The sequence below is a fragment of the Podarcis cretensis genome, assembly GCF_951804945.1.
Source record: "Podarcis cretensis genome assembly, chromosome: 4".
In the NCBI taxonomy this organism is placed as follows: Eukaryota; Metazoa; Chordata; class Lepidosauria; order Squamata; family Lacertidae; genus Podarcis; species Podarcis cretensis.
Window position 1 is genome coordinate 74,280,634 of NC_137173.1, and position 13,042 is coordinate 74,293,675.

The following is a 13,042-nucleotide window of genomic DNA, read 5'->3' on the forward strand; positions in this document are numbered from 1 at the left end:
ACAGACTTGCAAAGATGGGTTGTTGCGGTTTTATTCTTGGGCTTCTTTCGGAAAGCATTGGCTTCCATTACTTGAAAGCATATGACCCAAACTTGAAAGGTATTTCAACTAGCAACTTATTTCTACCTTGATTAAGCAACAGCTGTTCAATAGCTAGCCAATACATTGTGTGGAGCGGCTTACAGGGTCTGAGCAACGTGAACAAGATTAGCACATAGCGTGTCAACCTGGCAAATGTGCATATTTCCTGACAGCCAGGAAATAAGCTTTTGGCCAAAAGGCAGATGTGAATGCTGGTGCTAAATGAGATGCAGGGACACTTAATTCATAACTTAAAAATCTTTTGAATAAAAAGAGTATTCTTTGAACGTGCGGTAAGCATTCACTCGATGATCAGAAGATGACTTGCTAAGATTTTGAGAACAGTTGCTAAGATTTGCCATAGGCAAACCAGTGCTTTTGAAATGCCTTACGCTTGTTTATTTTCTGTATAATTTGCGTTTTACAGATAAAGGTTCCTTCGTTTTCCGAGACCCTCTCTGCCTTGAATGTGGTGCAGGTAGCTGGGGGATCCAAAAGCCTTTTTGCAGGTAGGGGAGCTCTCTGTCACGCAGCTTTTTAAATCTACTGATATGTAAGGTGTTGTATTTGTTTTAAAAAATGAAGCTGCTTTCGGCTGTCCTAATTTCTCCATAATGGAGCTCTGAGTTTCTCCTGTCTTTTAGTGACTGTGGAGGGTAAAGTGTATGCCTGCGGAGAGGCCACCAATGGAAGACTGGGATTAGGCTTATCGAGTGGAACCGTTCCCATTCCCCGGCAGATTACTGCTCTCAGTAATTATGTAGTCAAGAAAGTTGCTGTTCACTCAGGTACCAAATCTGTCCTTTCCTGTCTGTGGGAATCAGTAAGATTATTATGTCAAATTGAAATAGGCTTCTTATCCAAACTACTTTAGAAGTCAAAATTACTTTACATGTCAGTATTCTTCATGCTTTCTCTCTGCACAGTACTCTGCATAGGGAATTGTTACGTGTGAAAGGGCAAGTGCTCTATCTAGTCTTAGAAACTTGTGTTAGCGGGGCACTTTCTCTGTGCTAATACTGCGATGAATATTGCGAAATTAACTGCTGAGTTTTTATCAATAGCATCTTTTACAGTGGTGAATGGCACTATTTAGTGGGAAGGAAGCTCCATTGAAAATCCTCGTTTTTGCATATTTTTACATGGCTCTTTATTTGTATATATTTTAAAATTTTACATACGGATGTTTTATGATAGCCTATATTTGTAATGCCTAATAAAAGTTTGGTGAAGTAAGTAAGTAATATTGTGAAATGTAGATTAGGGTTTGAATGTGTGCAGCCATGTGATGGGGCGAAAGTACAGAGTGAAAATAAGCTAATTGAGTTGTTTTGAGTTTCCCCCATTTCTTCATTTAGCAGGGTGAAAAATACTTAAATGTATTGAAATTACATTGTGGTGTTTGTTAGCAAACTGAGATGCTGCACACAGTGGTCTCTAGTTCCTTAGACTTGCCTGCTGCAGAAAGGAGGCGGTCACATTCTACATGCAGTCCATCTGTTCCACAGTCGCATTAAACCATATTTTAAAACAATGTTCATGATTGGAGCCACTATGTTTTCTGGTTGGAATCACTAAACCCAGTTTCATTTTTTTACAGCTAACCCTCTGATCTGAACATGATCTTCCTGTTCTGCTTTGGGTTCAACCACAAATTTCAAACGAGCTACTGGGAGTGTGTTCTGTTTTTGTGTAAAAGCAAAATGCATTGCGGGTTTCAATCAGTTTCGGTTAGATAATTTAATATTAGAGATATACACAAGGCATTTTGTCATGGAGGGGAGTGCAGGGAAGCCACTGTTGCTATCAACTTTTCTGAAGAGGTTTCTTTCTACTGTTTGATTCTCCCTTTCCCCCCCTCTAAGCTTGGTATGTTACCTTGTCAACCTTCTCATATTCTTATCCATTCCAGGTGGCCGCCATGCTATGGCTTTAACTGTTGATGGGAAGGTATTCTCTTGGGGCGAAGGAGATGATGGGAAACTTGGACACTTCAGTAGAATGTAAGGATGCCATTTTTGCTGCTGCTCTGTGCTTGCTGGATATTGGACACTCAGTTCATTTAGCTTGTGATACCTAATTTAAAGTATAATTAAATAACCCGACTAAACAAACACAATGCATTTTGGGTTTTGTTTTCGCTTTCAGGAACTGTGATAAACCAAGGCTGATAGAAGCACTGAAAACAAAGCGGATCCGAGATATTGCCTGTGGAAGTTCTCACAGTGCTGCCATCACCTCCAGCGGTGAATTGTATACATGGGGCCTCGGGGAATATGGTCGACTGGGACACGGAGACAACACTACGCAGCTTAAGCCAAAGATGGTAAAATCAGAATATGTTTTCCCACCTTAGGTCACTTCAGTGCATAGGCTTGCTGAAATACAGCAAAAGTAGGAAAACAGCCCAAATGCCCTCACTCAGTATATAGTAGAGGTGACATTTTAAAATAATGCTCTGGGTATCTGGATCAGAGATGGGCCTACCTAATGAGGTGTGTGAACTGTACACCCCCATTTATTGAATGCCCTCCCCTCTGACATCTGGCTGGTGCCAGCGTTCTTTCCCTTTCTGTCACATTGCCCTTTGGGAGGGGGTTAATTTATCAAGTACAGCTGCTGATGGATGCATTGCCTGCTAGATGAATACAGTGGTGCCTCGCAAGACGAAATTAATTCGTTCCGCAAGTTTTTTCTTCTTGCGAGTTTTTCTTCTTGCGAAGCACGGTTTCCCATAGGAATGCATTGAAAATCAATCAATGCGTTCCTATGGAGACCGTCCGGGGACAGAGGGGAAGCGCCGCGCGGCTTCCCCTCTGTCCCCTCTTTTGAAGCAAGGGGTGGAGGGGAGACGATCGCTTCATTTTGCGAAGCAAGCCCACAGGGAGATGCGTCTTGCGAAACGCTAAGAAAACAAAAAACTCCTTCGTCTAGTGAGTTTTTCGTCTTCCGAGGCATTCGTCTTGCGGGGCACCACTGTATATTGGGTAAGGATTTTTTTATCATATTGGCTATTAAACTTTGGATCTCTTACCTATGTGTTATTTTGAAATCCACCCTGAGATAATGAATAAATAAAATGGTAAGCTTCTTTCTTCTTCATTGGATCAGGAGAAGACTTAGTCAGTGCTGTTGCTTTCTTTAATTAATTGCAGCTTACACAGACCCACAGTTTTATTGTTGGTTAGCAGCAATCACAGATATCAAAGCGCTCAGCCACTCTTCCTTCTTCTTCTCTTAGTCTTCCGTTCTTGAGATCTGGAATGGGAGCATGCAGACCTTCTTTTTGGGTGTGGGTGGGGTGGGGCTTAAATCAACTTTTTTCTCTTAAGTTCACTGTGCCAAATTGAATTTCTGGCCTAAACTGGTATCCGTAGATCAAATGTATCTCTAAAATTGTGAGCAAATTGCACACAGTTCAAAATGAATGAATGAACCTCCTGTGTTTTCTGCCTTGTAGGTCAAAGTGCTCCTTGGTCATAGGGTCATTCAGGTTGCTTGTGGGAGCAGAGACGCTCAGACGCTGGCCTTGACCGATGAGGGTAAGTAACCTCTCCTCCTTATTGCCGCTTTAATACCGTAGGGCCGTTGCAGCAATTAACAAAGCCTGTTTTCCTTAGGGCTCGTATTTTCCTGGGGAGATGGAGACTTTGGAAAACTCGGTCGAGGAGGAAGCGAAGGATGTAACATTCCTCAGAACATTGAAAGGCTGAATGGCCAGGGAGTCTGCCAGATAGAGTGCGGAGCTCAGTTCTCTTTGGCTCTAACCAAGTCTGGGGTGGTTTGGACATGGTATGTCACGTTTAACAAATTGCGTCCCCCTCCCCCATTGTCATAAAATCAGCCAAACTGATAGGAAGAATGGAATCGTAGGGTTGCATCCTGATCAGTCATCAGAGAAACACATAATCACCCTAACAATGTTATTCTTTCGTCTTCAGGGGCAAAGGCGATTACTTCAGACTAGGACATGGAACTGATGTCCATGTACGAAAACCCCAAGTGGTAGAAGGGCTGAGGGCGAAGAAGATAGTGCACGTGGCTGTAGGTGCACTCCATTGCCTAGCAGTCACTGACACAGGGCAGGTAAGAACCATTTGTCAATCCATCACAAGACCATTACGTGGCAGTAAGTTCCATGGGATCTACTTGCCATAACTTGTTCTGGACTGAATTTTGAGCTCCTGGCAATGAATAAGTAAGTGCTGGAGCATGGAATGCAGCAATGGAATTGTGCGACGAATCACTTAAAACCATTGCCATTATTGGCTCTTCTTTGGTTGTGCCTCTTTTTCCAATAGTGCTGTAGGATGTTTTCCAGTGCAATTTACATTTCACAGTTTTTGCCACATTGTCCATTATATTAAGTGGTTCTATCTCAGCAAATGGAATAATGTTTGTCCTCTTTCTCTTCCTCTTCTCTTAAGCCAGTAAGAAAGAACAAACAGTGTATTTTGTTTACAGTCTTCATTTAGCAAATGCGGCTATTATAAAATGATTATCTTAGAATATTTATGCCGCCCTCTTAATCAGTGGAATTTATGAGGCACTCGGCAAATACAAAACCACAGAAAACTTCCACAAAGGTGACATTTGGCAACAGAAACCAAATATAGTAGAAGCATCAAATCATCTTAGAAAAGTAATATATTTGGGTGCCTTAAAAAGTCATCAAGGAGAGAGCCTAATGAAGGAATAGGAATGATTTTCCAGAGGCATGTGCTGTGAAGTCCCTATTCCTCATTGCCATTCACTTTGCTTCAGAAATAGCCACTAGGAATCTACACTTTATGAAATTATTTTGCCAAGAATTTTAATTGCATTTGGAAACACTAGAATAAATATATCAACGTTGCTGGTGAAGCAGTCAGGGAGGTAGATGCTAATGTGACTCACCTGCTTTTTTTGTTCCTAAAATTATTTTCATAATTGTTTGGCCTGTATTGGGACTTCACAGCGGCTAGTGATCATTGATCTAGTTCACATGTATGCTAAGCTAGTCTGTGGCTTAGCATGAATGCTTAAACATGCGCACTGCACATTGGGAAAGAATTGTGGCTGCTTCACTCTTCCCCTGCTTCTGCTGCACTGCCAAGAGTTACATCTGGACTTGGGCTTGTCTCCCCCAACAAGCTACAAGCAGTAAGCCCAAACCAAACCTTGCTTTGAAGTGAGACACCCCAGTAGCCTGGGTTTGGAGGTAATAGTAAGCCAAACTGTGATGTAGCTCTTGATAGCAAGGCAGCAGCACCAGCAGGAGGAGGAGTATAGTTCCAGAAACAAAAATGCACTCCTTGTTCACTCTTAGCCATGCTATAACTTGAGCCACTATGTAAAATTTTTACTACGCTGTATTTCTTTTTAGTGTAGTGGTATGTGTGATGAACTTTGCTTTTCTGGAATCATTATTCAAGCCGTTTGCTCCAGTTCCATTTAGACTGAAACTTAACTTCCATTGGGTTGAATTTCAGCAAAGATAATGGGGCGTATGGATACAAGCAGCAGCTTATTTAGGCGGGTCTGGATGACGTGTGCGCACAGTGCATAACCTGAAAATAGCCCCAAAATATCATAAAGACAACACAAAATGGGGTGGAACGGGCTTTCGTTTGCTCTTCTGATACGTGTGGGGGTCCAGAATGTAACCCACACACAAAACGAGGATTACGTCTACACAACTGAGTTCAGAGCAAGATTCTGCATCTGTTAGATATCCCGTGGGTCAATAATTTCTCTATATTACTTTGAATGTGCTGTATGTGAAATTTTCACTGAAAAAGAGAGATGCACAGAATGATTTGATTTATTGGCAGGTTTATGCTTGGGGAGATAATGATCACGGACAGCAAGGCAATGGGACAACTACAGTCAACAGAAAGCCCACTCTGGTGCAAGGTTTGGAAGGCCAGAAAATCACCCGTGTTGCTTGTGGGTCTTCCCATAGCGTGGCTTGGACAACCATGGACGTAGCTACACCCTCTGTGCACGAGCCCGTTCTCTTTCAAACAGCGAGAGACCCTTTAGGAGCATCCTATTTGGGTAATATAAATAAATAAATGACAAATAAGCGTAAGAGAGGAAAGCGGTGTGGTGGCATTGTTGCTGTTGTGTGTGTGTTTAGCAAAATAGTATCGCCATAGAGAGAAAGCTAGTAGCCAGACCTCAGCCTTGTGGGATCTACTGGACCCAAGAATCAGTTTTGAGGAGCCAAACTGTGAATGGTGTTCACCCGCCTGCCACACAAAAATCCACTCCTAGTTATCTGGTTTTAATTCCTCCCTACTTTCTTCATTTAAACCATATAATTCTTGGGGGGGGGGGAGGAAGGGGGGGTGTCTGCAAGGTTTCTGACTTTCAAGTTCTTGTTCAGTTTCAAATAAGGCCTCTGCTAAAAGAGGGATGCTAACCAGGGCCATAGAGAAAGAAAGGAGTGCCAGTGCCAGCATAGTGGGTGTGTGGGTGTATACACACACACACACACACACACACACACACATGTAAAGATGCATTTGATGTAAATTGTTTTTGTGTAGTCTCTCCCCCCCCCCCCCGCCTGGCCTTCTGGTACTAACTTGAACTGAAATTTGACATGCAAAACAGGACTGAATTAATTGAAGAGTCATTCTAATGGTAAAATATAAGTTTTCTCCACATCTGAACGTAGCAAAGCACAAAGGTGTGTATGTGAGAAAGGAAGGGAGAAGGAGATTGAATGTGTATGAGGGGGCAGGGAGACAGGGAGTGGAAATCTATAAACAATGAAGGAAGGAGCCAAATATCTTTCCTAGTTTATATTTGGTCCCAAACTAGCTTTGGGCTTCCCTGCTTGTTCTTCTGTGGCTGAGAAGTCTGTGTGTAAATTTGTCCTAATGGGAAACCTGGAAATCTTTTTATTTCCTCTAGGTGTCCCATCAGATGCCGATTCTTCTGCTGCTAGTAACAAAATCAATGGCGCAAACACCTCTAAACCTAACCGGCCTTCTCTTGCCAAGATCCTTTTGTCACTAGATGGCAACCTTGCCAAACAGCAGGCATTGTCTCATATACTGACAGCATTACAGATCATGTATGCCAGGTAAGCTTGGGCATAAGGATACATGGTTAAGTACATTTTCTTTTAGTATCTAATTGGGCTTGGCTCTTACACTCAGGTTTTCTGATGCCTGTTGGATGCTGTGAAAGGAAATTGCTCATTTCACAAATCATATAAGTACACCATTTGGTTCAGGAAATACACCATTTGGTTCAGTTGGTCACTTTTCATCTGGAGTATAGTTGGTTTTTTGGGTGTGTGATGCAGATGTCCATGCAGATTGGACAGTTCATATAATATGAGTTTTCTGCTGGGTGTTAAATAAACTTGTTAACAGGTCAGTTTTTAGTGGGTTGGGGAGGGGAAAGCAACACATGTATGTGTAATTTTTCATAGCCAAAGCAGACCTAGCGAAGATATTGCTAACTTACTTAGGGTATCTTTGTTACAAGTTTTGAAATGTTTTACTTGTCCTCAGTCTCTTTTGACTTAGTCTTTCCTGCTTATCGTGTATTTTATTTTTAATTTTTAAAAAGAATGGTAGGCTATCTTCTGTTTTGTGGCCTCTCCTGTTAGGGATGCTTGAACTAAGAGGGTTCTTTATTTGTGCTACTGCTGGGTCAAGTACCATGATTCTGTGCGACTTTATCACAATGTAATTTTTAAAAATGCTAATAATGAATCTGATGTTGTTTCTGCCCAGTGAGGCAAGTGTAATGTAACACAATAATATTCTGAATGCTTTCCTTTTGATTTTAGGGATGCTGTGGTTGGAGCACTAATGCCTGCAAGTATGATTGCACCAGTGGAATGTTTGTCTTCCTCGCCTGCTCCTCCAGACCTTTCTTCTATGGGCAGTGCACCCAATGGAGAAGATAGTATGCTAGTGGTAGATGTAGAAGAGAGGCTGAGCCCAACCCCATGGCAAGACAGGAGAGTGGAGGTAATTCCCCCCCCCCAACTTCCCACCCCCTCAACTGAATTATTAGAAAGACGGGTAGTAGAAAACTTTCAATTGATCGTCTAGATTTGTTTGCTTGCATAGAAGGTTTTGTATTGTTTGCAATCCAGCTCGCGAGATTTAAAAATACAGTGGTACCTTGGTTCTCGAACTTAATCCGTTTCGGGACTCCCAAAACCTTTCAAAAACCAAGGCACGGCTTCCAATCGGCTGTGGGAGCTTCTTGCACTCAAGCGGAAGCCGCGTCAGATGTTTGGCTTCCGAAAAACGTTCACAAACTGGAACACTTACTTACGGGTTTGCCGCATTTGAGAGCCAAGCCGTTCAAGAACCACTGTAGTCACTTGTGGGCTGAATCGCACTACACCCGGAAAAGTAAGCAAGATTTTAGTTAGCAAGATTTTTAAGACACTAAGAGTTAGCTCACATAGCAGATGCTAAGGATACAAATTTAAATTTCCACATCTTACATAATTGTTTGAAAATGGCCATCTCGAGCATTTATCTTATGGAAGGACTCCAGAAGGGAATTTTTAGTGGAAGAAAGGCCACTGCAGAAGCTGGCAAGTCCAGCTGTGCATGTTTGGCTTGCATTTTAGTTGGTAAGCTCTTGCCATGGCAATGATCCTTTGGAGCAATGAAAATAATTGGGCAAAGGTGAACTTCTGAAAAATGTTAATTTAGGGTAGTTGTGTATGGTACTGTTGTGGTTATTGACTTGTTTTTTATACTGCTTAAACGTGATGCAAATGCTTTGCAAAGTCCTGCTGTATCTGATTCAACAAGCTTTCTTACTGTTATGCAACTCTGCTTGGCTAGGTGGCTTCTACAGACGATGCTGTGACTCCTTCAGCTGTAACTCCTTCGGCTTCTGCAGCCTCATCTCGTCCTTTTATTCCTGTTACCGATGATCCCGGAGCAGCCAGTATAATAGCAGAGACCATGACCAAAACCAAAGAGGTACCGTTTCTGTTTTTTCCACTGATATATTGCATTTCCCTGAAAGTAACTGAACGTGGATGGTGCTTGAGAGAGTTTATGCAGAACGTGCCGCAGGATGCACCATGTGCAGGCTGGGTTGTTGGGTAGCCAGATGCTCCTATGATCATCACATTAACCTACCTCTTTATGCACTAGTCTGTATTTATGAAAAATACAGTGGTGCCCCGCAAGACGAATGCCTCGCAAGACGGAAAACCCACTAGACGAAAGGGTTTTTCGTTTTGGAGGTGCTTCGCAAAACGAATTTCCTATGGGCTTGCTTCGCAAGATGAAAATGTCTTGCGAGTTCCTGCGTTTTTTCCCCCTTCCCCCCCTTTTTCTAAGCCGCTTATCCGCTTATCTGCTAAGCCGATAAGCCGCTAAAAGCCGCTAAAAGCCGCTAAGCCGCTAATAGCGCTAATCCGCTAAGCCGTCAATGGGCTTGCTTCGCAAGACGAAAAAACCGCTAGACGAAGAGACTCGCGGAACGGATTCTTTTCGTCTTGCGAGGCACCACTGTACAAATTTTTAGTTAATTGCATTCCGTAGACCCTAGAAGTTAATGCAACTTAGAATTGTTGGGACGATAATGCAATGCACCACAGTTGAACAATATTATCTGTTTTGGATCCCTGAACATGTCCCTCTGCCATATTCGTTGTTTTTGAAGTGCTAAAAATACAGATTAAGCATGTATAAGCCTGTGAGACTACAGAATCCAGGCCTGTAGATTTGCTTTCTGGATGGGCTTGTCCCGTGTGTGCTTCTGTCTTCGGGTACCTCGTTTAGGCTTCTGTGTATTCTCTTCATCTGCCTTTTCTTCCATTTTGTTTTGAAGGATGCAGAAAGCCAAAGCAAAGTCTCTGGTCCGGAGCCCCAGTACTTGGATGAGTTCACTGGTCTTCTGGTGCCAGATGACACCCGAGTCATGGTGGACCTCTTGAAGCTGGCCGTGTCCAGCCGCGCTGGAGAGAAGGGCAAGGATGTCCTTTCAGCTGTGCTGTCTGGCATGGGCACTGCTTACCCTCAGGTTGGTTAGAATGACCTTGGGTTTTGTTTCATCAGTTGCTCTGTACTTGTAATGCTTCTTAAGTATACTGACATTCCTGATGTGGTTAATACATGGCTGAGATGTCAAAGTCTGCTGCAAATATCTAGGAATATCAGTGAACATTTGTACACACACACACACACACACACACACACCTGAGATGGCTAAAGATGTTTACAGAGTATTCTTCAGGAGCCCTTGCAATCTGTAACTGAATTGAGATGAAACTTTAGAACTGGAAAGAAGTTAGTTTATTGAACGAGCTGGCAAGGTTGAAATTTTGTAGGGCAGGTGCATACATATACAGCAAGTCGGTGGGGAAGCCTGGTTCTTTTCTCCTCTGTTTTATTTTTTAAAAAATTGTTTACAGTATTTGTAGCCCACTCTTCACTGAACGTTTTCAGTCCCAGAGCAAGGGAACACAGTAATACAAATAAACTGAAAAAGACTATACAAAATCCCATAAACAGGGCCAATAAACAATGAAACAGTTCTGCCATAAGGTAAACAAGCAAAATTGCAACAGCATAAATTAGTATTTCCAATTTAACAAAATAAAGGCCTGAAAGTCAGTAAGGGCTGCCGGGTAATGATGTCCAGGTGGATTTGCTGACCACCCCCATCTCTCTTCAATGTGATTTATTTATTTAGCGTTTGCTTTATTCTGTACCTTTTTCTTGTTGCCAGCAAATTACCTCTCAGAGGCAGCTTCACTCCTGGACTGAAGGATCAGCTTGCCTCCTACCTAATGCCTCCTTGACATTTAGGCACTGGCATAGCATGGGGGGGGGGCAGGGGGACTGCGGCTCTGGACCCAGAAGCTTGGGGGGTTGGCTAGCACCTTGCCATCAGCAGCAAGGGTTGGGTAAGTGCGCTCCTGCCCCAGGCGCCGGCACACAGCGCTATGCCCCTGCATCTAGGGACTGTTTCACCTTGTTTTCTGCTATAGATCTTGCTTGAAACAACTATTGCAAATTTTTAAAATTTACATACCAATTCTGATAGCAACCTTAATGTTTGTTTTAAGCATGCTATTGTTGGAACATCGATTGACCTGCAAAAAGAATGAGGAGCATCTATGTATGCAAAAAATAAATCTCGCAAGATTTGTATTTTCAGGTTGCTGATATGCTGCTGGAGCTGTGCGTTACGGAGCTGGAAGACGTGGCAACGGATTCGCAAAGCGGTCGCCTGTCTTCGCAACCGGTGGTGGTGGAAAGTAGTCATCCGTATACAGACGATACTTCTACCAGTGGCACTGTTAAAATACCAGGTACTAAATTCTCATAAGGTGTACACTCAAAGGTGCAAATGGATTCTATGCCTTCACTAAAATTTATACACCAAATGATGAATAGGGGCTACTGAAAGTGTGTGGTTTCATCAAGTTTTGTTAGGGTAGTAAATCATGCATGTTTGTAGCTGCTAACGGGGCTTAAATTTCTCTAATGTATATAAACAACAACAAAAAAGCAGTGCAGTTTGTCCTTAAGATTGTGCAAAGATTGCTTGATTATTCCTGGGCACACAGATGTAATGATAGAGGGCAATACTTCCATCATGGTTTCACTAATGTTTTTGGCAGCACAATGGCTTTTATATCTATTAGGACATAACTGTTTGGTGGATATTTTAGATTCATTCAGAAGTAGCTGTGTCCATATTTTCCATTGAAATCATAGCATATTTCTTTAGTAAAATAATAATTTTTGTTGCAAGTGCTAGTATGCTCAGCTAAACAGCTGAAGTTCAGGTTTGGTGTTGTAAAAGGTACGCACAAGCCTATGAATGCTTTGTACTTCAGATGCTTATCTTGCAGGGTCAGAAAGATGATGCTCTTTTTTAAAAAAAGAAAAGAAAAGAAGGGGCTTTACTTCTGTGGCTTTCACCCTTTAGGTGCTGAAGGGCTTCGAGTAGAATTTGACCGTCAGTGTTCCACAGAACGACGCCATGACCCACTCACTGTCATGGATGGAGTCAACCGGATAGTTTCTGTCCGATCAGGTAATGAGACAATATATCAGATTTAGCGTTGTGCCAAACGCTTTATTGTTCTTTGTGTTTTATCAGCAAAAAAAAAAACGTATTACAGATTGGTCTCTTAACAGGGGTGAGAAACCTTTATATAAGGAGGGTGGTAGGTCTATGGGAAAGCTACATTGGGGACTACAGCTGATGGAAGGCAAAGCCAAGAACCAAAAATGGGCAGACGCACCTCTTCTCCCCCCATTCTGTTCTTTCTGACACCCCTTTCTCTTTCTTCGTTGCTGCTTTTCCGACTTCCAGGCAGTTAGCTCTCCAGCTGCCCAACAGGGATACACCTCTATCCTTCCTCTGCAGATGGGAAGGCATGAGAGCTTGTCTCTGTGCCTGCTGCGTAGTTTGCAGCTCCCAGGGGAAAAGTTGGGCGACTGGAAGCACACATTGTTGGCCGCTGTTTCCCAAGGAGCTGGGAGAGTGCCTTTAGGCAACAACACCCAATGCTTGCACTGCACCCAGAGGGAAAGACTGGGTGTAGGGAGCAAGTCTTTGTTAGTCCTAGATCCCAAAGCTGCACAGAGTGCATTTGGGCTTTCAGCTTTTGCTGACCTCTCTCATGTGTTCAGTTGAATAGGGTGGCTATGTGGACTGGATGCAGCAGATCACATAGGATTTGGCTGTTGGCCACATTCATCACTTGAGCTTCACATTCCTCACTACTAGATGATAGGTTGATTTTTTTTTGGGAACAGTAGCCTGGGAAACTAACAACATAAATGGTGTTACAGAAGCATGATAATAATCATTAATCCACAATCAATTTGATAGATTGTGAGCACTGGAGTTGAATATTTCCACCCAATCCTTCTGGCGTGTGCAGGTGGTGCTGTGGTCTAAACCACTGAGCCTCTTGGGCTTGTTGATCAGAAGGTTGACAGTTCAAATCCACGTGGCA

At 42.8% G+C, this 13,042-nt stretch overlaps 1 protein-coding gene across 4 annotated transcripts in view; it reads left to right on the forward strand.

The window, feature by feature from the left end:
- HERC2 (HECT and RLD domain containing E3 ubiquitin protein ligase 2) overlaps positions 1-13,042 on the forward strand; it is a 108,520-nt gene that overhangs the window by 63,704 nt on the left and 31,774 nt on the right. For all 4 annotated transcript variants that reach the window (XM_079972354.1, XM_079972351.1, XM_079972353.1 and 1 more), the window contains exons 58-71: positions 509-590; positions 726-869; positions 1,994-2,084; positions 2,230-2,407; positions 3,542-3,623; positions 3,702-3,873; positions 4,023-4,167; positions 5,895-6,120; positions 6,985-7,156; positions 7,874-8,057; positions 8,895-9,035; positions 9,895-10,086; positions 11,227-11,380; positions 12,004-12,111. In XM_079972354.1, the coding sequence (XP_079828480.1) occupies positions 509-590; positions 726-869; positions 1,994-2,084; positions 2,230-2,407; positions 3,542-3,623; positions 3,702-3,873; positions 4,023-4,167; positions 5,895-6,120; positions 6,985-7,156; positions 7,874-8,057; positions 8,895-9,035; positions 9,895-10,086; positions 11,227-11,380; positions 12,004-12,111 (2,071 nt within the window). The remainder of the gene's footprint in view (positions 1-508; positions 591-725; positions 870-1,993; positions 2,085-2,229; positions 2,408-3,541; positions 3,624-3,701; positions 3,874-4,022; positions 4,168-5,894; positions 6,121-6,984; positions 7,157-7,873; positions 8,058-8,894; positions 9,036-9,894; positions 10,087-11,226; positions 11,381-12,003; positions 12,112-13,042) is intronic.